General features: G+C 41.3%; 1 protein-coding gene across 9 annotated transcripts; it reads right to left on the minus strand.

Annotated features, from left to right (window-relative positions):
* Positions 1-186: 186 nt before the first annotated feature.
* On the minus strand, positions 187-27,993 carry NIM1K (NIM1 serine/threonine protein kinase). Of its 9 annotated transcripts, none has more exons than XM_039567736.1 (6): positions 27,335-27,993; positions 20,667-20,838; positions 10,314-10,505; positions 9,503-9,889; positions 3,567-3,835; positions 187-1,661 (listed from the first exon to the last, which is right to left on the minus strand). In XM_039567736.1, the coding sequence occupies exons 4-6, from the start codon at positions 9,792-9,794 to the stop codon at positions 912-914; spliced, it is 1,311 nt and encodes a 436-aa protein (XP_039423670.1). In that variant the 5' UTR covers positions 9,795-9,889; positions 10,314-10,505; positions 20,667-20,838; positions 27,335-27,993; the 3' UTR covers positions 187-911. The 9 variants fall into 9 exon arrangements, with proteins under 9 accessions (XP_039423670.1, XP_039423671.1, XP_039423672.1 ...); XM_039567737.1 differs by lacking the exons at positions 20,667-20,838; positions 27,335-27,993 and adding exons at positions 18,406-18,473; positions 19,244-19,401; XM_039567738.1 differs by lacking the exons at positions 20,667-20,838; positions 27,335-27,993 and adding exons at positions 12,384-12,424; positions 18,304-18,393.
* Positions 27,994-27,995: the final 2 nt, after the last annotated feature.

Below are 27,995 nucleotides of genomic sequence, written 5' to 3' on the forward strand. Positions count from 1 at the left end.
TCAGACTGTCCAGCTTTGTGTCAAAATCAGCTTTGTGCCAGCTTTGGTTGCCAAAGCAGGATGGCAGGAGTGAGGACAAGCCTGTAATGCTCAGTTGATATAAGCAGATTTGCTTATATTCTGCTTATATATGCTTGCATTCAGCTACTGGTAACGGGTTAAGGCAAGAACTTAAAGCTACATGGGTTTTGGAGTATGCTTAAATCTTTATTTATTGGAGTGCAGCTGGAGTCCAAGCAGTTCCAGATTGGCAGAATCATGCAAGCCGTGGAAGAGGTGTCAGAAGGGTAATTGATGGTTGCCCAACCAGTCAGGCACCCACACATGCAGGGTTAAAGTACTGAATCCTGATTTGTCTTTGGGGTCATGACAAGTTGGGAACTGCAGCCAACAACAGCTTTGCTGTTTCTTGAAAGAAAATAAAATGCTTTTTTAAAATGAACTTGTTAAATTTGATGAGGAAGTTCAAAAGCAGAATTTGCAGTTGTTTGGGTTATGGTCTGGTCTCTGCTTAAATTTAGTTCTCTGCAAAACCTCTCCTGGTTTGCAGAGGTAAAGTTGTGAGAAGCTTAGGTACAGCTTTTCAGAAGTTAGCTGTTACCATGCCTGTACAGAGAATCTCCCAAGCAGATTAAGTGCAGTAGCATGGTGTTTATTAAAAGATCCCCTCCACTCATGATCCTTTCAGGTGCTGGGTTCTTGCACTGGCTATACCAAGTGTCTGGAGAAAGGGTCAAACAAATGCACAAGAGCTCTGTATTTGAGTGCTTCACTGTCACTTGAGAAATGCAAAGAAAATGAGGCATTTTTGGTTTATTCAAAAATTACAAAAAAATGTAACACTAGAATTTAAGGATAAGTGAATAATCCCCTTTGTCAAATGTGCTGAGCATAAAGCCTGCAGTGCAATTTTATAAAATAGAACACAGCTTGGATGTGTGCTTAATCCCACTGTAAGAATTGATTCCATTCCTTGAGTCGTCTTCTTTTGGATCTGGCTGGGACATGATAGGAACAGATTCAAGTGCCCTTTTCTTCTGTACTCTGTGCAACACAATTCTGTAGACCCCTGTTACGGAGCTGCGTGCTCCTCTTCCCCGGTTGTTTTGAATGTGCTGTTCTGTGATTCCCAAATCTTCCAGAATATTTTTCACTTCAATTTCTTCTTCTTTGAGTGTACTGACATCTGATAAATACTTTGGATCCAGTTTAAATGTCTGTAAGGGTTTGGGGAACTGTATTCCTTGCATCCATTCACTGTTCATAATCAGTTTGACAGAGTATCGCTTGGTTGGTACTGGCTGAAGGACTCCTTTTATCAGTTTCTGGCAATTTTCTGAGAGACAGGGAGGCAAAGTGTATGTGCCTTCAAGAATGCACTTTTTCAGTTTGCCTACTGTATCTGCCCGGAATGGCATGCTACCTGTCATCATGAAGTATAAGAGGATTCCCAGTGCCCAGATGTCTACATAGATGCCAATATAGTTTTCATCTCGGAAGAGTTCAGGAGCGGCATAAGGAGGAGAGCCACAGAAAGTTTTTAAAGTTTCATCTCTTTTACTTATTGTGCTGAATCCAAAGTCTCCCACCTTAACACAGGTGTTACTGGTGTAGAAGACGTTTTCTGCTTTCAGGTCCCGGTGAATGATATTATTGTCATGCTGTGGAAGAAGAAGAAAAGCTGGTATTGGTTTGTTCCCAAGAAAGTTCTCAATGGCTACCTCTAATTTGTTAATTACCCCATGGGAGAAAGGGAGTTATCTTGGGCAAAGTCAGAAACTAGTATTGCAGTTGGAAGATATAAATAAATTTAACTTAATTCTCCAAAGATAGGAGAAGAATTGAGTAGGGGGAGAAGAAGGATGCTGGGACTTTTTAAGCACAGCAGTCTCAACTTGTTAACTAATCATAACTATTTTCATGAAGCAAATGTATGAGGGCAGTGTGGCTTATTCTACAAGAGACACCTTCATGTGCAAAATACGTTCAAATATGTGCAAAATAAGTTCACAGCACTTGTTTTTGCAGTTACTACATGTAACTTACAGATTTAAGCATTTAGTTCACCAACTGAACATTATCACAGATAAAGTTGCGACAATTACATTCTGTGATCTAATGTCCTATGAGGAATTGGTGATGGCAGGAGAAAAGGACCATAGACTTGTGCCTCGTAGTATTTCATTTTGCAGGACACCCAAGTTTAGTGGTGTCTTCTAGTTTTAGAAATCTAAAATACATACACCGTAACTTCTACTTTTTTCCCTTGGAAATGTCAGAAGTAGCTAAGGACTCAAACTGAACTTGCTGTCTTAAGATTAAGTAAGAGTTTAGATTCATCTTTGGAATAACTAGAAGGAATGGATGAGCACTCTCTGCTTTTTCCTTTGGAGTAACATCGTGCAGTATCTGGAGGCAATATGGCAACCCTTTGGCATCCTATTTCAACTCTCATCAGTAACAGCCAGGGACCCTCTGTCCTTGTGGACTGGCAGCAGTGAGATGGGATTTATGTAACCTGGATGTGATGACTTAGCAAAAGTGAAATGTGCAGAAGCCTTTATGTACAAGTGAGGAGGTTAGCCAGCTCAACAGTCTGTGTTTAATTCTAAGAAACAGATGTGGTGTAATGCTGACACGTAAATTCAGTTCCTGTAGCTGCAGGGTGCCTGTCCTGTGAATAAGGTGTTGAAGCTAATCCACCACTTAAAGTACATACGATCATTTCGTCAAAAACCATAAGAAATGCATGCTGTTTATGTAAGCCACGAGCAGCGTGCGATGCAGTTTCTCTATGTCTGACCTGGGAACACCCTTGTTCCTGACTTCGCCAGAAGCTACTGCGTGGCAAGGAGAACATGAGCCACCGGAGGGCACCCTGAGCCAATTTTAACGAATGCTACGTCTCGGACTTGTAGAACAGTTCTCCGTGTTTTTATTTTTTTGAAGTAGCTGTAATTACTCTGCAAAGTTTAGAGGAGATGTACCGAAGTAGTTAACTGCTCCTTTTCTGCCTTGACAAGGTGCTTCGGGCTCTATACAGATACCATCACCCTAAGTGTATATACTGAGGACTAGGCAAGAAGTGACTTGCTGGGTCAAACCTCACAGATTTGCATTGAAGTAAGGACCAGGAATTGACAGTCTTTAAGTGACAGACTCCCATATTCATTAATAAGTAAGCCGGATGTTTGCAACACCTAAGCAGCCTCTCTGGAAGCAGAAGAGTGACTGATGCTATGTTTTGAAACAGGGAGAGAAGAAACAAAGCTTTGTTCACTGGTGCCCACAGCACCTTAAAGCAAATGGAACACTGTTGCTAAAAGGATGATTCCACCACCCAGGTGTTCCCCGTTCAGCCTCCTTCTAAAAGCTGTCAACAGAGAGGCAGTAACTCGAGGGGATGTGAAAACTCTCAGATACATTTAACATAGCTCTTCTGTAGCTGTTTTGCTTCAGGCTGTGGGCCTGAAGTTTTGGCTGACAGTAAACCTACTGTTGAAAGTCAAAAGAAATATCCACAAAATGTACTAAGAGTAGTGAGTGCCTGTGTAAGAGCAACTTACCATGTGCTTCACAGCAGACACAATCTGGGAGAAGATTATTTTACACTCTGTTTCTAGCAGCTTTCCTTCTGTACTGATTTTAGTGAAGAGCTCCCCACCTCCTGCATACTCCATCACCAGGTGCAGTTTTGAAAGCGTCTCCACCACTTCATACAGCCTGATTATATTTGGGTGGTGCAGCTTTTCCATGCTGGATATCTCACGAGACAGCAAACGTTGAGTCTTCCGGTCTAGCTTTGTCTTGTCCAAAATCTTAATTGCAACTTTCTCTGAGAAGAAAAAAATTTTTTCCATGTTGTTAATGCAATAGGTACAAACAGTAATACTATTTACTTACAACTATGTTTGGTTGTAGAAGTGCAGTAAAATTTCTCATTATTAGTATAAACTAAGTTGCAGGGGCCTACCTGCACTCTTCCATACAACCCCTGCCCCTTTCTGTCTAGGACATTCTATTCAGTGCTGAGGAAGCTGAAAGCTGGTAGAGTATTACAAGGGCTGATCAAATCATCTGCCTTGGTGTGCTTCGCTGTGACAGGTCTGAAGGTACAGCATCTGGTTTTGGTGTCCAGTGCTGGTAGAGAAAGTCTGTGCTTTTCTTGTTAGCTCAGAGCTCCTCAGATGAGCCAGGTACTTGGGGGCTAATAGAGGTGCTAAATTTGGGTGCTTTGTTTCAGACCAGACAAACAAACTTGCAGGGAATTTAGAGGCTTTGGCTATTTTATTCTGAGCAGTGGAGTAAGTCGCAGGGATCCTGTAAAACAGCAAATCTAGCCAGCATAAGCTGTTCTGGTAATACAAAGCTGCTATTAAGTCCTACATGTTTCTGGAGCATATCTAAAGTGAAGCCACGGGCCATAAACCACATATATATATCTGCAGCTGCACCACATCATCAGGGTAGCTCAGAGCAGTATGAGTAGGTCAGTCACAATTGCCCTTATGTTTCTATATTAGTCTGTAGGTTACAGCTTTTGTCTTTGCTCTTCTGAATACAGCTGCTATTTGAAGGATTAGTCTGGTTAAAACAGGTTTACAGTGGCTTCGTATAACTTGTCAGGACAGCAAAATTAAAATGCATCACAGCAAGAAAAACAACTATTTATTCCTGGCAAGAAGGGATTTCTGGTTTGTTTTGTTTTGTTTTGTTTTTTTCCCTCAAGACTATCTTAGTCAAACAATCAGATTTCTTACTAATTAATCACTTTTAATAAATCTTTTAGAAAAAAAACTTCACCTTGGTTTCTAGTAAGCGGGAATAAATTAGGAAAAAAGGTATTGTTCACTTGTTGCTGTAAGAAAAGAGTGAGAAGGCTATTACATTTGTACACATGTTCTGGTATAAAAGCATTTAAGACTTTTTTACTGAATGTGATTAAGTTTTTAACTCAAGTTTAGTATTTCAGTATACATAAAGGAAATGTTAAGGATACTTATGCATGTAAAGGATACTTACGCGTGTACCTGTACAGATCAAGAAAACGCCACATTTGGTATATTTACATTTTTTTAGTATGATACATGCATCAATTGATATCCCTACTGAAGTGCAGCAGATGCTTGAAGCACATGTGATTCTTGTGGTGGAAGGTGCTGAATTTCCCTTTATGTGCCTGTTTTCAGGAGTCTGTGCTAGTACAGGGCAGTTCTCCCAGCCACACTGCTTCTCTAGGACTTGTTCCGTGCTTTCTAGGGAGCCCCTCAGGGAAGCAAGTACGTCCTGCATGGTGTGGAGGTGGGGTGAACCAGGAGGAAATGCAGCTACTGACAGTGGTGCTGGCAGCACTCTGACTGCTGACCTAGTGAAAGACCCTCGTCATGTTTGTAGTACATTGATCTCTTAAACCAAGAGGGAAGAGCAGCAGCTTGCAGTAGGCTATATTTGCACAACTAAATGCTTACGGTTCTTACAATCTCCACCATGTAATTTCATCATTGCATCTTGATCTTTAGAAATTGGGGATATTTGGGCATTAAAATAAAGTATTCTAAGTTATATTTTTTTCCCTTTCATTTTTCTGGAATCTACTTTTCCTCGTGGTCAGTTTCCCTGCAAAGTTTTAAAAGGAAAGAGGAGGGGAAAAAAAATGTTTAGAACTAAGGGCCTGATCCTATTCAAACACCACCATAAATTCAGACCAAGCCCCTTTAAATCTACATCAGTGCAGTTGCAAATGCATGATATGCAAAGAAACCTAGAGTGCAAAAGATCTGGCACCTTCCTTTCCTATTCTGAACTCTTCCTTTCTCCTTCCAAACAATGCTTGGTTTACAAATCCTCTATTACTCTTGCTTAGCAGCTGTGCTGAACAGAAAGGCATTTTTAGCAGGCAGCTTATTTACCAAAATAATTACAAAAATAATTGAAAGAGATTTTGATTGACTATATGCAGTGTATGCTGAGGTCTGAAAAGTGCTAGGTGAAATCTTAGTAAGAGAAACTAGGAAAAGGTTGGGAAATAACTTCAGAAAGAAATGGTGTATGCTGTGATGGCAGAACAAAAAAAACCACAAAACCAAGTTAAAATTGCTTTAAAAAAAAAAGTAAACTGGGTGCCTGGACATTCCTACTTTTCCAATTTGTGTCACGTTAGATGGACTTCTTGCTAGCTGTAAATTTTTGATGCTCTTAATTACTTCTATTCAGCTGCGCTCTCACTCTTCCTTTGTCAGCTGGAAGGCATGTAAAATAAAGGTTATACAGGGCTTAGGAATGTAACAGTCCTTAGCAAGAAACTCCATGGATATCTGGAGAAAATCTCTGCCAAAATTCAGGTTAATATAGTGGGCAATGCCCCTGAATAACACAATACACATAGAAACATAAATCAGAAAAGACCTCTAAGATCATAAAGTCCAACCTGTCAATCCCACCGCTAAATGTTGTCCCTAAATGGCACATCTACACATCTTTTAAATACCTCCAGGGATGGCGACTTCATCAGTTCACTGTGGAGCCCATTCCAAGGCCCAACCACCCCTTTGGTATAGAAATTTTTCCTAATGTCCAACCTAAACCTCAGCCTTCCCTGGCACAATTTGAGGCCATTTCCTCTTGTTCTGTCCCTTGCTACCTGGTAGAACAGGCCAACCCCCACCTGGGTACACCCTCCTGTCAGGCAGTTGTAGGGAGTGAAATGGTCTCCCCTGAGCCTCCTTTTCTGCAAGCTAAACACCCCCAAATTCCTCAGCTTTTCCTCAAAGGACTTGTGCTTCAGACCCTTCCAGAGTTCTGTTGACCTCTGGACCCACTCCAGCGTGTCAATGTCTCTCTTGTAGTGAAGGGTCCAAAACGAATGAAACACAGGATGTGACATGTAGCCTCACCAGTGCCCAGTACAGGGGGACAATCCCTGCCCTGGTCCTGCTGGCCACACTATTGCTGATCCAGGCCAGGATGCCCTTGGCCTCCTTGACCACCTGGACACACCCTGGCTCATGTCCAGCTGCTGTCACCAGCACCCCCAGGTCCTTTCCAGCCCCTCCGTCCCAGCCTGTGCCACTGCCTGGGGTTGTTGTGACCCAAGGGCAGGGCCCAACACTTGGCCTTGTTGAACCTCACACCACTGGCCTCAGCCCATGGATCCAGCCTGTCCAGATCCCTCTGCAGAGCCTTCCTGCTCTCCAGCAGATCAACACTCCTGCCCAATGTGGTGTCACCTGCAAACTGACTGATATTAATCAAGGCTGGCTCCAGTACTGAGACCTGTGGAATTCCACTAGTGACCAGCCCCAGATGGATGTAACTCCATTCAGCACCACCCCCTGGGTCCAGCCAGACAGCCAGCCAGCTTTTTATCCAGTGAAGAGAGCACCTGTCCAAGCCATGGGACATGGCATCCGCATCATAGCACCAAAGATTATTCTGTTGTTTTCTAAACAACCAAGACAGCCCTTGAGGGAAACAGGGTTCATCACCCAGTATGATCCTGAAGTTTTTCCTCTCTCTTTCTCTCTCTCTCTCCCCCTCCCTCTGCTAGAAATCACGTGTCCTGCTGCAACAGATCACAAGGGCAACAGAAAAGCACACAGATGTAATTGTTACAAAGGCTCATCTTAGTAAAAAACCAAAATTGTTTCTTTTTTTGATACAGGATGACATGTAAGGAGAGAGACCACACAAAACTGGCAGTTACTGAAGAGCTGAACAGCACTCTGACACATATACCACCCTCTACCACAGAGATCCAAACAGTATTAATGATGAAGCCTTTTATTTACATAATCAGATTTAAAAAAAAGACTTGCGCTCATTAATACTGTGTAGGAACATCATTTCATTGCCAACACAACAATGTGTATCTACTGCAAAAAACAGAATCCTCTTTGTGTGTGGTGGTGGTGAGTGTGTATACATGAATCCCTGTGTGTACGTTCCTGTTCTTCTGTCCATGTACTGTATTTTACTAGATACAGATAAGCTCACAGGCAGAAACAAGTCAGAAAATGTTTATCTTTCTTTCTTCCTTCCCCATGGCAGTTACAAACTTAGCATCAATAAATCAACTCCCTTTCTAGTGAATATTTGAACAAAAAAAGTTAACAAACAAACAAAAGAAAAATAATTTGAGAGATTTCTGTTGAAAAAGAACCTTTTCCAGAAAAAGTACAGTTTTGGTTTTGGTGTTTAGTTTGTCTGAGCAATCAGCTCTACTCAGATACTAAAGCAACCTGTTTCCTAAGTAAGCTCAGCAAGTAAAGGGTTCATCCTGATCAAATTTCTAACTGCCTTTCATTAGCATTCCTTATGTTCCCAGTACAGGAGCAGCACCTCCTCCAACAGTAAGCACAAAACAGTTACCTCTGGAAGAAAAAAAAAATCATCACAGAAGAGGAAACAACTTGTTGTGGGCCAAGTAAAACAGAGATGCTTTGCTGAAACAAGCATAACCAAAAAATCAACACACAGTTAAAGCAACCCTTGGGTGTTGGCAGGCTTAAATGTACTTAAAATTAAGTACCAACAGTTGCCCACTTAGATTCCCAGGGCAGCAACTGCTGCACCCGAGTGACAACTGTGACTTTTCACCCCTCTTATATCTGGGCTGAAAGAGGTGATTAAAGAAAATAACAACAGATAATACAGTTTGGGGGCATATCTTGTTCTCTCACCTGTAAGAGGATGAAGGGAAGGGGAGCAAATCAAACTGAAAAGTAAAGACTGTGAGAAGAAAAGCAAGACAGTAGTGTACAAAGATACAGAGAACACCAGTCACCCTGATGGAAAACAACAATTTCTATTATTGTCAGACAAAGGCAGAAGAAGAAAGAGGACAGCTGATAATTAAAACGAGAAAAATAACTTGACAATTCAACACAAACACCAGTTTGGCAATACTAGAGCTTGTTTCCCTGCACCTGTTCCTCCTATAGCCCCATCCCAGCTTTTTACAGTGAAGAACCATCAGCAAATGAGTAGTAAAGTGGGCATAACACTTCTCACCAAAATTACTGTGACCAAATACAATTTTTGTCCATACTAGTAAAATTTATGATGAAACAAAGGAAGCCTTGCTACCTCTGGCTGCAGGCAGGAGCATGCCTGGCCCACTGTCCTGGGCGTTCATCACCTGTATCCCTGCAGGCCAGGCGCTGGGGCAGGGGAGAGAGCAGATGGACAGGGCAGGTTGTAGGAGGGGAGGCACAACAACAACTTCTAACTGTGGAGTGTTTGAGCCACAGGATGAGATGTGTTAACTCCATGAAGTGCAGTGATGACCTTCTCCTGTAATAGCTTCCATCTAGAGAAAATATGCCTAGTTTCTTTAAAGCCTAATCCAACCCTGAGCATTCATGTATGACTCTGCCTATAGATAAACTCAGTAACATTAAAAAACACACACACACACACTATGTATGTATTTAGGGTTCACACAGCATCTTTCTTCCCATTGGAAGCTATTTATATACAGCACTCAGCATGCAATGGTGCCTACCTTTGGTCAGGGAATGAATTCCAAGCTTCACTTGTGAGAAATTCCCATTTCCTATTTCTCCTCTGACTCGATAGAAGGCAATTCTCTTTCCCAGGGTTAATTCTTTCACCACTTTTTCATTATGAGACATATCCTGCATTAGTTTCTCAAAGGGGGTCAGCCTGTTTTGTCTGCCCTCTTCATCTCCTTCATGGCACTCCAGGTGCCCATCATCTTCTCTGCTGTCCTCATGATGCCACCTGGAACAGCGGTATTTTCCAAGACTTCCTTCATTCACATATCCTGTTGTCATAGTCTATAGGGTAATCACTTCCCCATTTAACAAGATGTCCTGAAGTTTAAATGAAGTAATTCTGTATGAATGTGCAATCCTGCACATTATGGACACTGTGACAAATGCAGCAAAAAAAAAAAAAATGCAGCTTACAGAAAGTCCAAAGACTAGTTTGAAGATTTGTAAATTTGTTCAAAAACAAATCTGGCACATCTACATATTGCACCTCTTGTTCAAAATCAGAGATAAAACTGGAAGCTGTATACATCCATTCCTCACTAACAGATTTAGTGTGTCAGGATCTTCAGCTGCAAGGTAAAAGAGGCTTTGCAATTAAAACTATGAACTTTGTGCAAGAAAGCAGTGGGGTGCTCACTGTCTATGCAGTACATTTGACACATGCAAAATATTTCACACAAATTTTCAGACTTTAGCTTGATGGTTTGAGAACTAACTTGATAGATAAAGGTCAAACAGAAAGCTGATTAATTGCTCTGAATAAATCTAGATACTTCTAGTTAATTTTGAATAGCTGACCTTAAGAGCGTAGTTCTCCTTAATTCTGGTAGAAGTCCAAAAGCTAACTGTAGGGATTGCCTTTGATTCATTCTTCAGCCTGTGAGCTTGTCACTGTACCTTGGAAATGTCACTTGGTGTTGAAGCCTTGCTGTAAAAACTACGTTGCCCCTCCGTTTCTTTCCCATGGTGTGTTCAACAAAGCAACTGATTCTGGAAGATGACAGAAAAAGCATAATCTGTGCACCAGGCAAAAGAAATGCTGCGCCTCAGTATCCCTGCAGTCACATGGCAGGACAATACAGGATTAAGTAACTGCAATGTCACGTTAACCCTCCTTTATTTAGATGAGCTTTCTTTAATGCCTTGAGCCTTCTCAAAATTTTGCCAGACGCGTGATGTTCCTAAGCAGACATATGAAGAAAGTATAGAAAACCTTTACATAACAGCCATACACTTCACTGAATGACAGCATGACCCATACTGTTTCACCAGTTTAACTCTGGCAGCACAGACATAGAAGTACTTACCCTAAATACACGAGCAACCACTTACCCTTAAAGCAGCACATCACTTTTTTCTTCTTTACCTTTCTTTTTTAACCTTGAAAAGCAGGAGTTGATCAGCAAATGCTGATCATGCAGCCACACGCCTGAGGGTGGTGAGCTGGGCACGAGAGCTCTGAGACAGCACAGGCAGTGGCAACGCTCACCTCCCCAGCTCTCAGCCTGCAGCACTCCCGACTGGTGGACACGGGAGACACCCGACTGCCAGAGCAGATGCACCCGACTGAGGGGGAGCGAATCAGACCAGTAAGTAACTCAATGCCTGAAGCTTAGGTAGACAGTCACCTAAGGTGCCACACTAGCAGAGGGCATGTGACATTTTGCCAGGTGGAGCTGCCCTCTAAACCCCCCCAATCTCCTGTGTGAGCAAGAGGAAGAGAGGTCAGAGGCACGACCTAAGGGCAAAGAAAAGGCAGCTGATGATGGTTTCATTAAATGGGAACTGGGGTGGCACAGAAGCACTCGTCTGCTCCTTCAGAGAGGCCAAGGTGACCGACCCAGGCTCTGGGACACTGCTCCTTGCCTTGAGACACATTGAAGAAATTTTGCAAGCCACTTCACCTCTCTGTGCTGCAGCCACGTTGCCAACAGACAAATCTGCCTTAGGGTGAGGCAGAAAGCCTGGCTTCTCCTTCCCCTCAGAGTCCGTGACTCTCTCACCTCTCTGAACCAGGGATGCTATTCTTACTGTGTGTGCTGCAAACTTAACTGATGCAGTTTGTAACTGGAACAGAGGGAAAATGTACTTCTTCCAGAATGCCTTCATTACTCTTTTTGGCTTACTCATGTTTGAAGAAAAGGGCCCTTTCATGGCTGACATAAACTTAAAATAATACATAATTGTATTATTCTCTGGATGTAAATAGAGTGAAACTCGTGAAAAATACTGTATGTATACATACAGCCAAATGGCCAAATCCTGAAATTCTTATTAGGGAAGAGACCAAGTGACAAATGAGAAAATTCTTCTGTATTCTCCCACCAAGCTGGTCTTTCTTAGCACCAAATGTTCCCCCTAATTTTATTATTTTATACCTCAGAGGAAAAAATCTATGTGGAAGGACACTCCATCCACAGGAAAACTGAAAACCTAAACCCACACCTTACATTCTGTTTTTCCTCCATTTGGGAAAAGGACGGTTTCTTGCAGGATGGCCTGAATTCTGACCCACAGTTGTTTTCTGCTTTAATCTGTTCGACATCACAACTGTAAAAGTATTTCAGGTAATAAAAAACTCTTTACATGAAATTTCACTATTTCACAGTTTAAATGGTGGATGACACTCTAGCAGAGCAGGGAAGCCACTCATCTGCTGTACAGTGTCACAGCAATTCCGAGGCAGAATTCTGGCCCCATTCTGCTCTTTGATCTTGAGAACAGCAGCACAGGTTGTCCGTATGAAAAGCCTGGAAACCTCCACAAGCAATGTCAGGCATGCCATGTACAAACTATAAACTATTATTTAAACAAGTGTCTTTAGTTGGGCAGTGACATCCTCATAACCAGAGAATAGCTGTAACTTACGGCTATAGCCTCCAGAGTGGCAGGTATGGACAATTGTGCTCCTGCAAAAGAAGAAACACAGAACTACTACCATCTTCTGCAAAAATTATCAGGGGCCTTGCAGTTAACTGGCTGTGCAGAAAAGGCTGACTAAGAAGAAGGATTTCCTTCAAAAAACTTGTGTAGACAAGCCCCTCCTGAACATTCCATCAAAGCACAGAAGGCAGCTAGCCAGTCCACATGGATCACAGAGACAAACCACATGGGAATGCCAGAACCCTGTCAGGACAGAGGAGCCAAGAGAAAGGTAAAACTGCATTGAGGCATCAGCACACAGCTCTTCCTTAATTTGCTCCTGCAGAATTTCTCCTGTGGCTCAACATGCTCTTTTTTAGAGCACAGCCTACCATTAATCTCCCTTTCAGGACTGACGCTTAACTGTCAACCCTGCAACCTCCTGGCACTTGGCCAACTGGCTAGGCTTCCCCTGTCTTTTGAGATGAGCTATTTCAGTATACCTGGTGTTAGCAGTACATATACCATCTATTTATGGCCTACATTCCTTACTGTAATCAAACCCAGCAAAATCTATCCTGGTATCATATAAAAGGGCACTGACTGTAAAAGAAAATAATTCTAAGACAGAGGAAAAGCAAGGAAATCAAGAGTGATCCAAATACAGTGAAGGACCAACAATTTTTTTTCTCCAGTCTGGCTGACTGGTGACCTGAAGAACCTCTCAAGAATTTATCTGACCAAATAGTAACTTTAAAAAACAAAATAAGCGAACAAAAGAAAACCAAAACCAAAACAAAACCACCATAAAAAGCAACACAAGACAGATTGAACAAATGTATCAATCCTTTAAGACCTGTGCCAGCCTAACACTGCTGCAGGCTCAGTTTAAACCCTGCATCACAACTCTGAGGAAGTTCTGAATGAAGGGAAAAAGAATTAAACCAAGAAAGAGATCACTGGGTATACAGACTTTGGTTCCTAAAATCCCATCTTCATAGATATATGAAAAGTGACCTGGTTTTAAGCAGCTTTGAATGGAGCACATGAAAGCACAGAAGCAGTTAGACCAGCGCTCCAAGCACTGTGTTTTACAAATTGGTCTCTTTCATTAAACCTGTCTTTCATAGAGGCAAAAAGCCACTTGGCTTTGAGTGCTTAAACTGCTGCAGCTCCTATTACAGTGAATGTGAAGGAAGTCACACTGGAGGGTCTCTTACCACTCATTTTGTCAGAATACCAGGTGGTTTTAATGAGGATGTCACTGGATATTGCAACTCATTCACTAGAGCTCCCTTTTCAGCCCCTCTGCTGTCTAGTTTGAGGAGATGAAGATTTTTAAGGTATTTCCCTAGGGTAGGGGATTAGTTCAATTTTTTTAAATCCCTTGAAGAACAGCATGTCTCGTGGTTAGTAGATTACATGCACCATGCGCCCAGCTCTGGAACAAAACTGAATTTAAAGTAGCAGGGATTTTTTTAAAGTCATCTGCAAGAAAAATATCGACCCCTTTTTTTTAATCATAGCTTTGAAAGTTCAGTTGTTGCAAGAAAATACCAACAACCTAGTATACTCCTGTGTATAGAAGACCTATCTTTTACAGAAGGTGAGAGCCCAGCAGAACATTCCCCCAAGACCTGTGGCACAGACCACAGGTGACACAAAAGCTCTACTGTACAGACAGACACCACAGGGAAAGTAATAGCTCCACTTCCTTGCTTATGCTCAAGTAATATTGAATGCATGGCTGTTGTGGCCAAAGGAAGTCAACATTTGTTCAAAGTTTGCCCTGAGTACATTTTTTTGATTTACATGAGAAGCACTTTCAGTCTTATTTCTGTGAATGCCAGAAAACAGAATGACTATATAAAATACACCCCAGAGCTTCATGTGAATTGTTAAAAAGACCCAACTATTCAAAATACAAAATATAGCGTGTTTCCAGGCTGAACACAGACTTGTATGTTCCCAGCTCAGGTAGGAGGAAATACTAACAGAACCTCCAGAAACAACCTGCCCTCTCTGCCCAGGCCCACACACCACCCATTTCCATATATCCCAGAATAGCTACTGTTAGCTGGCACAGCATTCCGTTTGCCAGTGATGACTTGATGAAAACCAGACACAATGAACACCATTCTTATCACCTTCCTGCTGTGCCTGGGAATGTTTTGATAACAGCCACAGTGATGAGCCTGGGCTGGCAGGTGGGCAGGGCATCGCTGCTGGTTCTGTGCTGCTGCACTGGACAGGCTGGAACTACGGAGTGAACTTGAGCTGAAGGGACTGTGACCTGTAGATGACATGGGAGCAGGTACCTCTCAAAGTGTCTGTGGCTGCGGTTGTGACTGTGCCACAGCAGGTTCACCTCTGGAGGTATTACAACTCATGGAGGCCACACTGGAGTTGGTGCACCTCAAAGGGCTGTGCCTGAGTGAATCTATGCCGCAGCAGGTATAGCCCTGAGGAGACTGTGGCTCACAGATATGGCTCCACTTGAAGCAGGTGCAGCCCTAAGGCACTTCAGACTATGGGTAAATCCAAGCTGCAGCAAGGGCTCGGGGAGCAATGTCAAACCATGACATGTTGGACTCGATCGCCTTAAGAATCTTTTCCAACCTAAATGATTCCAATGTTCTTAGCCTAAGACATAGCATTGTTTTCCCACAAATATTAACAGGGAATATTAACATATGCATCAGCCCTGGCTGAAACAGAACATAAACACCTTCAAGGCTTCTGTACAAAACCTCACTTTTGGCCACAGCACCAAGAAGGGAAGCAGGAAGAGATAACAAACAGTTGCACAATGAAATCCTGTTCTACACGCCATTATCAAACCAAAAAAACCCAAGAAATCCTGGTGTAAAAAGAAAAAAACAGCCAAAAAATACCCCTCCCCACTGGAACACACTAACTCTTGCCTGCAAGTTAATTCTGTAATTGTGACTTAGAGCAGATGACAGGGGACTCTGCAACCTATTTAGAAGTTTAATAAGTCTGAGCCCTTCATACTGAAGTAGAATACAGGTGGATGCTTACTCAAGTGTCCCCTAACCTCAGCAGAAAGACTAAAACCTTCATCTTTTGTATTGACCCCACAGTCATTCTGGGATGGATCCCTAAAGACAAAAACAATTACTTAGAACCTGATGGAACAGGATCTCTCAAGGCTTTTACCTGACCAGCCCATTGCCAGACCTGCTGACTGAGCATTACCCAGCACAGGTCACTGCAGCACAAAACTATAGATCTAAGCAACCTCCCACATTTATTTAGTCCAACTTCCTTCTTGCCAAAACCAGAAATGAGAAATAGAGGAAAACCACACTGGTGTGCCCTATTCTGTGGTCCACCCCTAAAAGGTCTCTCCATGATCTTCAACAAGCAGTCACTGGCTGTGTCCAGGAGTGCTACAGCGTGACCCACAGAGACCCATGCAGAGGGACCCCCAGGCTGGGCCAGCACAAGCATTCACCCACTCAGGTTGCCAGCGCCTGTGTGGCAGCAGCAGCTCAGGGAGTCCTGCAGGGCCACTGACAGGCACTTCATGCAACACTGGTGTCAGGGTGCAGCACAAACTCACCTTCCCACCTCCCCAGGGGTTATCTGCTGACAGGCTGGAGTAAGCTCTTGGCGAGATGAAGGAAGGCTGCAGAGAGCCCTCAGCAGTCAGAGCTTACATAACCCTGCCAACACAGGTTGGGTGCCACCCAGCTAGTGGAGTCTCACATCAAACCCGCTGTCTGCAGTGTACAGGGCATATGGAAAAGATAATCAAAGCATAGCAATCAATGTAACATAAACAGTACCAAGCAAGTACATTAAGACTTGTGAAATAGAAACTAAAATGGGGGAGGGGGGGGAACTCCTTTCATCCTTTCACAGCAATGCTGATAAAACAGCTAGAAAGAGAATTAAAATTAATTAGTCTTTGAATTGTGCAGAAAATAGCATTAAAAACAAAGAAAAATAAGAATTTATTAGTAGAACCCATTGATTTTCCAGGTCTTTGAAATACATGGGAGGGATTAATTTGAAGTCTGACTGTATTTTGAAATTAAATTTTCCCTTTCAAAACTTTAGCCTGGCCAGTCTATTTTGTTTCCTTCTTTGACATATAATGCAAATGAGGTCAATTTAACTCAGAATTGTTCTTCCAAGATAAAATCAATTTCCATTAAGTATGTATTCTGAGTCAACAAACATGCAACGAAGTCTTTATTAGCCTTTTAAATAACAGAAAAAAATTACATATCCAATTTGGTTATTTCACTAAAATTTAGTTTCACTCATTTTTCAGTGAGAATAAAATAAATCCTCTGGATAAAGCAAGCTATAGTCCAAGAAGTAAGAAACAGGCAATACTTAGAGTCCTGCCGAAATCACTGAAGAAATCAGTTTTCACTTACATCAAGAAAATGATTGCATATTTAGGCAGATATGCATTGCGAAGAAGATGGCCTGCAATAAAAACATACTATCATTTTCAAGGAAGAGAAACCTAAAATGTGCTCTCATACAAGGAAAGCAGAAAGTGTTCTGGCTTATATTGTCTATCACAGTTTTCTTTCACTACCCCCCACTTACTAGTTGGGCCTTAGCAAATAGAAACAACTCTGGCTGATTACCTCTTACAAGGTAATCAAATTCAGTTGCATCACTCTATATGCACGACTCAAAAGTACTGAGTACTAAAAGGCTAAGCATTCTAAGGTCATTTTTCAATGTAACTGGACAGAATATAAGCAGCTGATATTATTCTCCAAAGACCTACTTGAAAATATATAAATCCTGCACTGCACTTTGAAATATACTTTATACTGACTGGAGTTTCCAATTGTTCAGAGTAATGTCTAAGACACTTGATATTTACCCTGAGTCAGTATTAACAAAACACTGCATTACAGTAATTATATTAGTCACTAATAGAAGACACAGATTTAGAAATATAGTACCCACATAAAAGTGGTAGGAGAGCAGCATCATAAAGACTGTCTGCTTGGTTTTAAAAATGCTGAAGAATTATCCCCTGAAACTGTTGTTGCAACTTCTCTGCCCCTGCCAATTTTAAACATCCCAAAGTGACTGCAGCTTTGAGAACTTCTAGAGCTTTTAGAGAATAAAAACCTAGACAGAAACACAGGTATTTGTATTTTTTATCTGACTGACCATCAGACTGGAAATGTCTAGAACATACCAGAAAACAACATGGAAATGGAAAACGGTCCCAGACATATTTCTCGAGTAATTTGTGAGTGAAGCATGTTCTCAGAAGGGGTCCCCTTGCCATGCACACGTCCTTCACACCAGCTCCCATCTCTGGAGCTCTATTTGGGTACCACATGCTGAAAAACCTCTGCATGTGGCAGTGCACTGCTACCAGGTTTGCCATCTGTATGACCTCCCCAAGCTTTGCAGGCACAGAGCCACAGAGCAGGGGAATAAGCACAAGCTCCCCAGTGTTGCTGAAGCTTTGATTAACCTCTGGAAACTGCTTAATGCACAGCACATCTTCAGGACATGGCAAGGAGCTTAGCAGGAAGAAATCTGATCTTATTTGACAGGTTGTAAGTTACTGATCTCTGTGTATCAAAGAAATCTTGCTCACCAAAGATTCCTCTTCCACTGGATTGAGAACAGAAGTGAAATTAGGATAGGCATTTTTGAAACTGGGGCCTAGAAGCAGTACAAAGGGAGCAAGAAACATCCAAGACAGCCTGCTGCAAATTGAAATGTCCTATCAGCTTAATCACTGTGGTGCACAACTAGGATCCTAAGTGAGGGATATTAACCCAAACAGGATAGAGCGCAACTCTAGATTTTGCTCTTCTTTTGCAACTTTGGCTTCAGTGCTGCAGCTTAATGCTTTGCATGCATCCTAGGCTTCTTTTAGGACCCTTTTTTTTTTCCCTTTTTAACTGACCTGGTTTTGGAGCACTGAAAAATTCATAATGCTGTCTCAGACTGAATTTCCAAACGCAGCAGTATGTGCCAAGAAAGTTGCCAGCACATTTAGGCAACTGACCTCTCCCGATGCGAGGATCAGCAGAGCAGACAGTGTTTGAGGGCAAGCACAGACCAATACCTGGGAAACTGCAGAAGAGGAATACTTCAGAGCTCCAAGCAATACAGACCTTGCTACTGATCCACTGACAAAGTCAGTGAAAAATCTGTTGCATCTCAAAGCCCTAAAACCCATCCTACTTTTCATATCACATTTAAACAGTGAAAGCCTTCCAGAATTAAATTAATATTAATGTTAATCAATTTGGCTAGCATTTAATTTCATTAGCTAATCTTATAGACATTTGTTGAGCATCTGTCCTGGAACTCAGACTATTAATAATAACAATAATATTGTTATTATTATTATTATTGCTGCTGTTCTCATTACTATTATTACTGTGAAAATGAAGGGTTATGTGAACTATGTTCCATTAGAAAGAATAGTGCAAATCTGAGTAAAAAAGATCATAACATTTACAGCTGATATTTTGTTAAAATGGTGAAGAGTAACACATTCAATATTCAAGTTTAGGGAAGAGATTTTTGACAAATCTGCAAAAAAGGAAATTAAGAAAAAAATCCATGGTATTACATGTAACTATTATTACTCTACGGTATTACACAGATACTAATTACATTCCACGATTTCAAGGAGTATAGGTTCAGTAAGGAAGCAGAAAGCAAATAACATGCAGAAGTACAGCACAAAAAAATTTTAGAACATCTTTAAGCCATAATCTTCCCTGCAAGCATCCACTCCCCTGATGCAGTTCTGTGAACAACAACCATTCACATAACACAATCCAAAATCCCAAGTTTATTTAGCAGTCTATAGGTAAGAGACTCCAGTTTCTCACCTTTCCTCAATCTTCTCCCTGAAGAAATCTGCAGGAGAATTTATCCAGAAATGTATCTGAGACTAGAGGCATGCAGATGACTTTATAAGCTATTCCTATTAGACTAAAGTTCTAAAATAGCAATCTATTTTAAAGTAGACAACAATGTAATGCTGCTAGCATTTCATTCACTGACTAATCTATCCCGGATTTGCTTAATGCTAACACCCCGTTCCAGCAGCCTTCTATCAGTTCAAGGAAAAGCAGCTGTTTGAGTGCAGCAGAACTCAATGAAAAGCAAAAAAATCTAGTTTCATTTTACTTTGTAAAGCAGGGGGAAAAAGACAATAGGAAAACAATCAGTGGAACTAGTTCACAACTAGTGTTTAGGAGAAAAGAGAAAGAAAACAGAAAGAAAATGGACAGAGTCAAAGTATTATAAGGGTCTATACTACTTTAATGGTGAGAATTGCTTGAGCACAACTTATTTTTTCCATTTATGACTAATTAAACTATAAAACCTATTGAGTGGGAGTTTTGTTGAGACACTTAAGAATGAAACTGCTGTTTAAGTGGTATGTACATGAAATTATATACCAGCAGGAAAACATACTGAGAAAAAAAAAAGGCTTTAAAACCATAATGATGCCTTTGTATACTACTAAAGGCAACACAGTGTCACTAGCGGTTCATGTGATTGTACATTTAAAAACATCAAGTTATAAGACCTGCTAAGGTTTCTAGGACAGCTTTTGCCAATAGGGGAAAATGGGAACAAGAAATAAGTGAGGAACAGTCTGTTCAGTTTTTCCAAACCCAGCAGGCTAACACCAGGAGGCCAGCAAGATAAAACAAGAAATGCTTAATGTGGCCCTGCAATCTGAACAAATTGCATCTGGCATTCCAGAAGGTCACAATCTCTCAGGACAAACTCTGACTTATCAGGTGCTTATGCAGGGCAGGATGTCACCTGCTGTCAGGATGACAGTCAAAGCCTCTGGCAGTAAAAGGCGTAGTTCTCATGCGCCGGGTGCATCACCCCAAGCTCAAAGGCATGATGGCAACAATTTCTCTCAAGAAAGGGCACCCTTTCACCTTCCTGATTATTAAACAAAAGCATCACAAGGAACTGCAGCAACAAGACCAAAATCTTTTTACTCTTCACAGCATTTTACAAATGACATCATATCATTTTAGCACCACAGTGACAGCAGGAAACAGGTCAGGAAATAAAGACATGCAAAGAGGTGCATGTTGTAACAGCTGTATTTTCAGGTAAAAGCGGATTGATTTGTTTCACCTCCTATATCCTCAATCTAGTAAACAGGTTCCATTAAGAGCCTGCAGCCTCTCAGGAAGCATATTCATGATCAGCTCTGAAGAAATTTGAAGAAATTCTCCAGCAAGCATCACAGAGTAGACACAATACTGTCCATAATCTTACCTGGTGATGTACCAGAGCTAGAACAGCGTGCTTTGCTGGCACCAAGATTTTCAGCCTTAAAGATTAACTGATTTTTCTGGTTCTTCCAAAGGTCTCTGACTGAACCTTCACGGACAATATTTACTCTTGTGTCTCTCCATGGCAGCAGCATTTCTCAGTGCCATAGCACTAGCTGAGAGACAAAAAGAAAGAAAATGCATGTCTTTTGCATCCTCTTCATATAATTAGTACTTAACCCAGCTAATCACACCATTTAATCTGATGACACCATGCACAGCTCAACAGGACTGAAAAGAGATTATTCTCACAACCTCTAAAGCACAGGCCTGGCATAATTTGATTAACTGGGCCAAATAACTTCATACATTTCTCTCATGTCTCTCAATGTCTCTCATTTTTAAACCTAGGGGCACGCCTAACCACTCAAAAGGCAAAGATACAGTTATTTACCATTCTACTATTTAACACTGTAGAGCTATTTATTCAACATAAAAAACCCAGAAAACCATTAACTTGAAAGCCCACACCCAATTTAAAACCAGCATCAAGCCTATATCCTGCACCTCTTGCACTCTCAAAATAGAATTCCACAATTTTTCACAGAAATGATACAGAACTGCACACATACACCATTTGTGTGCATTGTTGAATCCAAAGCCAAGCAAAAAGACAACCTCTCCTTGGCTGTGCTCTCTTCTTGTTCATGAAAATTAAATCAGATGTGCACACAGACTTACTGTTCACTCTAGACAATGTCACAGTTCCTGCTTTTTACTCCTGATAATGATACTCCTAATATTCCTTTAAGATGTTTTACATATTTTTCCTTTGTAACAAAAAATGCACAAAAATGACTGCTTGTATGTACAATTCACTGTACAGAAGTAAAAGTTAAGCCAACAGCTTTAGTGAATTGTTACTGTATGCCAATCACACACAGATGACCACAAAGTTTTTTAAATTGTTGAAATTGAACCTTAAAGATTGCTAGAACCCAACTGTTAGCCTGACAGACTAAATGGAAACAACAGAGTCTCATTTCTGATGAAGATGGGATATGTTCACCTTTTCTATTTTAGTACCAACAATGGAATTTCTCATCATGTAAAGGAGTCTTAACAATATATTTACTAATTCTGGAAGTTCTTATTACAGCACTAAATGTAAGACAGAATTCTGAGCTTTGAAAAGTTTTGCAATACTACTGAATCAGATGAAAAAAACTTTATACACGGACTTCTCATACAGCTTGATGAAGCTGAGTTCCCTTCCTTCAGCCCATATGGGAACTCCAACTCTAACAGAGTTTTCATGCAATTATTATTTCAGAGTAATTTAGACTTTCTTTTAATTCTGATTTCTAACTTAGTAAGTCAAGGAAGACAGAAAAAATACTGTTAATAGAGGCATTTTTTCATCGTTCCTCAGTGGTTTCACTAGGTGACCTAGTGTTTGCACTCCAAAAATCAGACAAAACATGGACATCTTTTGAGCACGTCTGTATCACTTCTGTATTGAAATGCATATGTCAATCCCTCTATTGGCAGAATGTCTTACACAGATGAAAATTATAGTAGCAGATGTAAAACTTCACTGTACAAATAAAACATGAGACCAAATAAGCTTTAAAACTTCAGAGGCTGTGGCAGACATCTCCTGTTCACATTCCTGAAATCCCTTTCATACACCATGCTGTATTTACTGCTGGGAGGATTAGCGGAGACCAAAACCAAAAGCGAATTCCCAGTGCTAAAGCTGCCAAACTTCACAAAGCACTTCTGAAAGATAAAATTTCTGGGGAACTGTATTGCAATTGTCATTTCAGTGTCTATCAGCTGAAGCAGGTACATCTGGACAAAAACAAGTTCCATATGTTTTTAAACAAAACAAACAAAACTAACAGAACGCAGGCCAAAAGAGCTTCTGCAAAGTAGTCTCATGACTGGAGCACTTACTCAGACCTTAGTGGTGTGTTTGAATCCCTATCCTGAATCCAGAAGAAGGGATTCAGATGCAGTCTTTCAACATACAGAAGAACACTGCTCAACTATCCTACAACTATGCTTTGAAAACCATTAAAGCAAATTTCTAGAAAGCTGGAGAGGGCAGTTCAATGACTCTGATGCAGATTCATGGACCAATTTACACACAAAGTTATGTATGAAACTATTACACCCTCATGTGAAGGAAAGCTAAGAAATAATTTCTCAGCATCAAGCTTATGGGCACAGCTCTATGGAAGACACTTGAATAAAGTAATGTGATTGTTTAGCAACAATCTATATTGCTACAATGAAGCCTCGGTTTCAACGTGTTTGTTAAGTACAGAGTTTCAGCAACTCCAATCTATATTCCCATATATATTCATTATACTTTGCTTAATGTCTACATTTTCATGTCATGTGTAGGGCTACAGATATTTCTTAACTTCAATCTTTCATTTTTCTACCAAACAGGATCTCAGATAGTCATCGGATCCTAGGTTGCCAAAAACCAGCAAAGAGGATGATATAATCCACATCTGGGAAAAAGGCCAAACCCAGCTCTTACTGATGCTCCTGCTCTTTGATTCTTAAGGGAAACCTGCATTTTAATTTTTTCTACTTAGCAAGGTATCAGCTGTTTCAAGTGATATCAAGCAGCCCAAAGGGGGTTGGGACAGAAAAGCATGAGGGATTAAAAAAAAAAAAAAAGCCAAAACCCAAAACCCCAAGGAAGAATAAGGACAAAGATATTGAAATAAAATACTTTTGAAAATCATTACTTCTGCAAAAAGTTGTCCATCTTAATTAAAAATGAACTGGTGTCAAGAGAAATGGAGCTGATTACACTTCAAATTAAGATAAAAATTAGCCACTGATATTCTGCAGAGGAGCTGACACTTTGCACTAGTACTACTTCTGAACTACTTTCCTTTGATGTTTTTTCAAAATCTGATCCTTACAGAATCTGAGCGTTTTTCAAGCTGTCATGGATGTCCCCAGCCTCAGGACAGCTCTCCAGGGGCAGCCCGAGCCTCTGGGTGACACCTGCAGAAACGCAGTTCCAGTTACAAACACAAGCCCTTAATGCTGAGAGCGCAGCGGCCCTCTGCCCTTGCTGCAGCAGCACCGGTAAAGGAAACCCAGGCTGAATGTGCTCCCTTCCAAGACGGGGATACAACACGTACAGCCACAAAGGTCTGCAGTGTCTGTGTTTAGCGTGGTGGTGCAGCTCTGCAATGCATCCACACCCCAACCAGCTGCAGGCTACGAGACTGGGGCAAGGTGTTGGTAAATGCTTCACTGCTTTTCTAAGAAGCTCTTGCCAAGAGTGGGAAGCACCTCACTGAGAGTGGCTGAACATCCCTGGAAAACTGAAATCTCTTGTGCTCCTGTGGCATGCTTTTTGGTAGCTTAAACAACCCTGCACACTGCTGACAATAAGTAAAGCAAGACTTTCCTATTAATTGCTAATGAAAATGTGCCACTGGGAATTAAACACTGACTACTCAGTGATCAGCTCTCCTTCGGTGCAAGTATGCCATGCTTGGCCAGAGAAGTGGAACTTCATTTCAGAGCAAAGCCCCAGACTCAGTCCTGCACCATAAATTTTGTGCCTCCTGATTATTGGACCAGACCTGGGCACAAGCAGAAACACTCTTCAACCTGAGTTCTGGAAAACCAAGCTCCTGAATGAGGATTCTGTGGGCCCCGTAACCAAAGAGAAAACTCCAAACTTACACCACTTCACTGTGTGTAAAAATGAAACTAAAAATGAGAAGCACTGTTACACTCTCCTACTATAATTACGAGCCCAGTGCCATGCTGCCCCTCTCAGACAGCAATTAGCTCAATTCACGGTGGCCTGCCAGGGCAGAGAAGACAATGGGCAGTACAATCCAGTCCTGTGGAGAAAGAAAAATGGATTTTTTTCAACTGGGCTGTATAAAAAAATGCCCCATCTACAGGCCTGCTGTAGAGAACAGGCCAGTCCTTTTACACAAACACAGCCTCTCAAAGAGGCCACCTTGCACATGTGAACTCAACCTGCTCACCTTGACTTCATGAGCGCTTTCTCAAACACGGAAGTTCATAAGTACATTTCAGCAAGCTACAGGAAATACAACAGAAATAATAATACAGTAATTAAAAATAATAAAAGAGGGATCAAGTCACACCAGTAGTAGCTGTCCTGAATTGTTCAAAGACAGGTGAGTTTTCAAGCACACTCTAATTGCCTTGCAAGTAATAAGTTTTCTAAGTTCCTTCCAGATTAAACACATTCTTATTTTGCAATTAGGGCTTTAAAGTCATGATAGTATCAGCACACATTGCTGCACAGCGTAATAACCAGATTATCTTAATGAGGGACTAAAGAGTCCTTAGACATCTGATACAATCTCTAAAACATAAATGACATAATTCGGACTGATTACTTATTATAAACACCTGAAAAACATGCGGCTTGGGACACTGAGGCAAGTCATACACTGCCTTTACAACAAGAAATTGCTCCATGTATCTGATAAGATCGGAGATTTATTGGCTGGACTCTATTTCCAGGAAAGCGAACAGAGAGAATTTAATCCAGCTGTTATCTATCTGCTCAGAACTGACGATTTAATTTGGAAACTGGATTAAACTGCACGCACAGATTAATGCACTGCTGTACAGCTGCATGGATTTATGATTGTCAAGACAACCAGCAGAAAATGTATCCCAGTAATCCTCCTCACACAGAGCTGATCTGTCTCCATGCAGCATTAACAAGATTTATCACTAGCACAGACATACTTGCAATGATTTCATTGCAGATATCCAGACTGGTATAATCTCTAAATCTCCCTGAATCTTAAAATACCAATTCGCAACCAAAAGAGAGGCTCAGATAGTGCCCTAATGCTTAAAGCAATGAAAATCCTTGGATACTATCTGAAATATGTAATTTCTTAGAAAATATCAGTGGTTTTCCATTAATTTTAAAGGGTACTGAGTAAGTTTGTGTTTATGTTACTAACATAAGAAAGTGAGTATTACCCTATACTTCCCACATTAGATATAGTCCTCTCATATTTCAAGCAAGGGATACACTGATTTCTATTTTGGAGTTACCTTTCTTGATAACTTGTTTTCCTTGCAATGAGAAGAGTCTGGTTTTATGCTTCAGGAGAGAAAGCCAGAAAACTGGACAGTATTTTCAGTTCCACTACTGCCTATTTTCTGTTCCACTGCTTGCAGTTATTTAGTCTGTGTAACCATAAAAAATACTCAACAATTTTTTTTAAAAGGGGAAAATAAAAGCCATTTAGGTACTTTACAGGAAGTGTTAAGAGGCTGAGCTAAATAATATCTGCCAAGCATCCTAAAAGAGGGCTGTCTATGCATGAAGGACTACTTTCTTCTAAACACACAGAACATGCTGGAGATTTTCTCAGTGCTAGCCAAGAATTTCAAAGGTTGAACTTTATTTCCCAACTCTCAGTAAACATCACGAAGAGAAGCAAACATGCCTGACTTCTAGGGCTTTGCAACAACACTGGAGGCCAACACTGGCCATGAAAAAGTTGTGTGATATTCCCGCTCTAAGTTAATCTCATCACTTGTGAGTACGGTTCAAAATCATGAGCTGTCCTTTGTTGTGTTCCTCCACCCCAGTGTAACTTGGCCTCTAAAAAAGAGCAACAACCCCAAATCCTCCCACAAAGAGCACCTTTTCAGTGTGTATCTTACAAGCATCTCTGTCATATGTGCTTCCCCCAGAGAAAGCACCACAGCTGCCACAATGCTGCATCTCCTTGGGTCAGTGCCTCATTGAGTGGGAACTTGCAGCGGCCCAACTCCAGAGCATCTCCTCAGTGGTGAAGTCCAGAAAATCCTGCCATGAAGTTCAACTTACAGGAACCAAATAAAACCCCTTTTTAGTGAAGGGCCAACACATCAGTTTATTGCAATGTGGTTGCAGTATGAACAACCGAATTTTTTTCCAGTGCAATTTAATTGCCTTCAAAACAGCACCAGTACATCGGAATGTATTTTAATGAATTATTCATATTTGCAATAGTGCAGATCCTGTGTTAGTTCATAAAATCACTGTTTTTTTCATCTGGAAAAGCTAAGGACTCCACAACTGGACATTTTTTAAATATCCCAGAGCTGCAATTTTCAAAACACTCTAAAAAGATTCCAAACAAGCAACTGTAAGAATAGGAAAACTGGCATATTCAAGTATTTTATTTCCTGATTCCCAACAGATCGACTGTCTAGGACTAATTAAAATGCTAGTCCTGACCTCTTACTTGTTGGATAAGGCACTATTTAGAAAACAAGTATCATTGAATGCAAGGCACTTGACGATAAAATTAAAATGTTCAGGAAAAATAAATAAATTCAACCAAATTATTTGCTCATTTACATTCATGAGATTGCTCAGGCCGTGGAACTGCTATAGACCTGACAAAATATTTTAAAAGAAATTACCTAGCACAAGAAAAAATATATGTAATTTAGGACCCTTTTCGATAGAATTGTATTTCTTAAATTCAGGTGCAGTTTTTTAATATACACATGAACAAACACAAATATCAGAGAGAAAAATCTCTGATAACCAGCACCAGTTTTTAGTTTCCCTGAGCTGGGACCACCTGAACAGGCTGAAGAGCTGCACACTCATGATGCCAACACACCTACTTGGTACAGATGAACTGGGATGCCAGACTATGTCCTTAAAGGAGAAGGTCCTGAAACTAGAGGTTTGCTCTGACGGGGACTGTCCCTCCCGCTCTGAAGTTGTCGAACAGACTGCACTGTCCAAGGAATTAACAACCCAACCTAGAAAACACTGCACCGTGTCCCTGCTCCTCCCACAGAACTAGTCGGGTGTTTTGTAGCTCAAACACGGGATGAGATTTCTTTGAATCAAAATGTTTTTCCAATTAGTCCCAAGTGTGAGAAGGTGTCAGATAAAACACGGGTATGCCTCAAAGAATCCGCATGTAAGTAACAACTGGAACGCGGGGCTCACACCGAAAGACAGCTCAGCATTAGAAAGATGCGGGATGCTGCACCCGTAATCTCTTCGGGAAAAATCGCAGAATCGCTAGGGTTGGAGGGGTCTCTGGAGATCATCCGGCCCAAGCCCCTGCCAAGGCATGACCACCTGGAGCAGGTGAGACAGCACCGGGTCCAGATGAGTTTGGAGTGTCTCCATGATTCCACTTCGCCAGTGTACTTCCTCTAGGCAAACCAACACACATGGTAAAGCAGCAGCGACGAGGTATTACTGAAATTAGCAAACGCCTCCGGCGGCGTGTCGGCAGAGGCTGGAGAGGAGGCTCGTCCGCCGGCGCGC

The sequence above is a fragment of the Corvus cornix genome, chromosome Z, assembly GCF_000738735.6.
Source record: "Corvus cornix cornix isolate S_Up_H32 chromosome Z, ASM73873v5, whole genome shotgun sequence".
Classification (NCBI taxonomy): Eukaryota; Metazoa; Chordata; class Aves; order Passeriformes; family Corvidae; genus Corvus; species Corvus cornix.